This window comes from Austrofundulus limnaeus, unplaced genomic scaffold (genome assembly GCF_001266775.1).
Source record: "Austrofundulus limnaeus strain Quisiro unplaced genomic scaffold, Austrofundulus_limnaeus-1.0 Scaffold509, whole genome shotgun sequence".
NCBI lineage: Eukaryota > Metazoa > Chordata > Actinopteri > Cyprinodontiformes > Rivulidae > Austrofundulus > Austrofundulus limnaeus.
In genome coordinates, this window is record NW_013952911.1 from 361,514 (window position 1) to 362,743 (window position 1,230).

At 49.0% G+C, this 1,230-nt stretch overlaps 1 protein-coding gene across 1 annotated transcript in view; it reads left to right on the forward strand.

The window, feature by feature from the left end:
* Window positions 1–1,111, forward strand: part of corin (corin, serine peptidase) — a gene marked incomplete at both ends in the record, with an annotated part of 3,844 nt that extends 2,733 nt beyond the window's left edge. Inside the window, 4 exon segments of the mRNA XM_014025915.1 lie at window positions 210–333; window positions 414–542; window positions 746–795; window positions 925–1,111. Coding sequence (XP_013881369.1) covers window positions 210–333; window positions 414–542; window positions 746–795; window positions 925–1,111 — 490 coding nt within the window.
* Between the last annotated feature and the right edge of the window lie 119 nt (window positions 1,112–1,230).

The window sequence follows — 1,230 nt, forward strand, 5'->3', positions numbered from 1 at the left end:
AGGTATAATATATAATCCTTAGTCATCATACTGGTTATCAGATCCAGTTTGAGCTCAGACTGTCAGAASTTTGATTTCATCAAGTCTTTAAAAAACTTTATTTATTTAAACGTTATAAATATTCAGGATCAGTCAAGCCTAGAAGTGAAGGTTTTAATAAATGTCCCTTCAGACTGTGATTGGTTCTGTGTGTATCCCTGTCCCTGCAGTGTCTCTGTCCGACCGGTCCGGTCCGGTTCTGACCGTGTTCAGGACCGCGGCAGAGTATCAGGTCTGTGCAGACGAGTGGAACCAGGACCTGAGCAGGCTGACTTGTGCCCAGCTGGGTCTAGGGTAAGGTTAGTAACACACACATGATGCTCTGCGAGACTCCGCCCACCTCTGAAGTGAAACACACACATCCGTCGCCTCAGGGTCCCCTCCTCTGTTTCCATGGTACCAGACCAGCCCGGAGTCCCGGGACGTCGGCGGTGGTTACATGTTCATCCAGACTGGAATCTGAGGAACGGTTCTGCCCTGCAGGCCCGACTGGAGAAGAGAAGGTAAGAACTAGAACCTCAGATACTCTAATGTTTAATGTTTTGTGTTGGTGAACTGATCCCGGGCRACCCCCCATGTGAGCTGAACTCTCAGTTTATCTGATCCTGATAAAATCTTCTTTTTACTCCTGCAGCTACCTGAAACCACTTTTTATCATTATTTATATTGTCTTACCTGACTTCCTGTGTCTCTGTCCCTCCTGCAGCCACGCATGTCTTTCCAGACGCAGAGTTTCAGTTCTTTGTTCCAGAGAAGGTAAACACACTGATTTATGTGTATTTGTTCTCAGATCATCTGATGAACAAATGATTTATTTTATTTCAACAAACAACAAAAGTGGACAGATGTCAGATATTCCAGTCTCCATCTGTCTCCTGTCCTCAGAGTGTGGTCTCCGTCCAGCTCTGAGTCTCCGTCCTCACAGGAAGAAACGGATCCTGGGGGGTCGGGTGTCACGCCGGGGGGCGTGGCCGTGGCAGTGCTCACTACAGAGTGGTCAGAGCGGACACGTCTGCGGCTGCGTCCTCATCGCTCGGAGGTGGGCTCTCACCGTTGCTCACTGCTTCGAGGGGTAAGAAAGGGGCGGGGCTTAAAGATGGCTGGTAATGGGCAGTTCTGATCTGAGATCAGTAAGACTGGCGTGTGTGTGTGTGTGTGTGTGTGTGTGTGTGTGTGTGTGTGTGTGTGTGT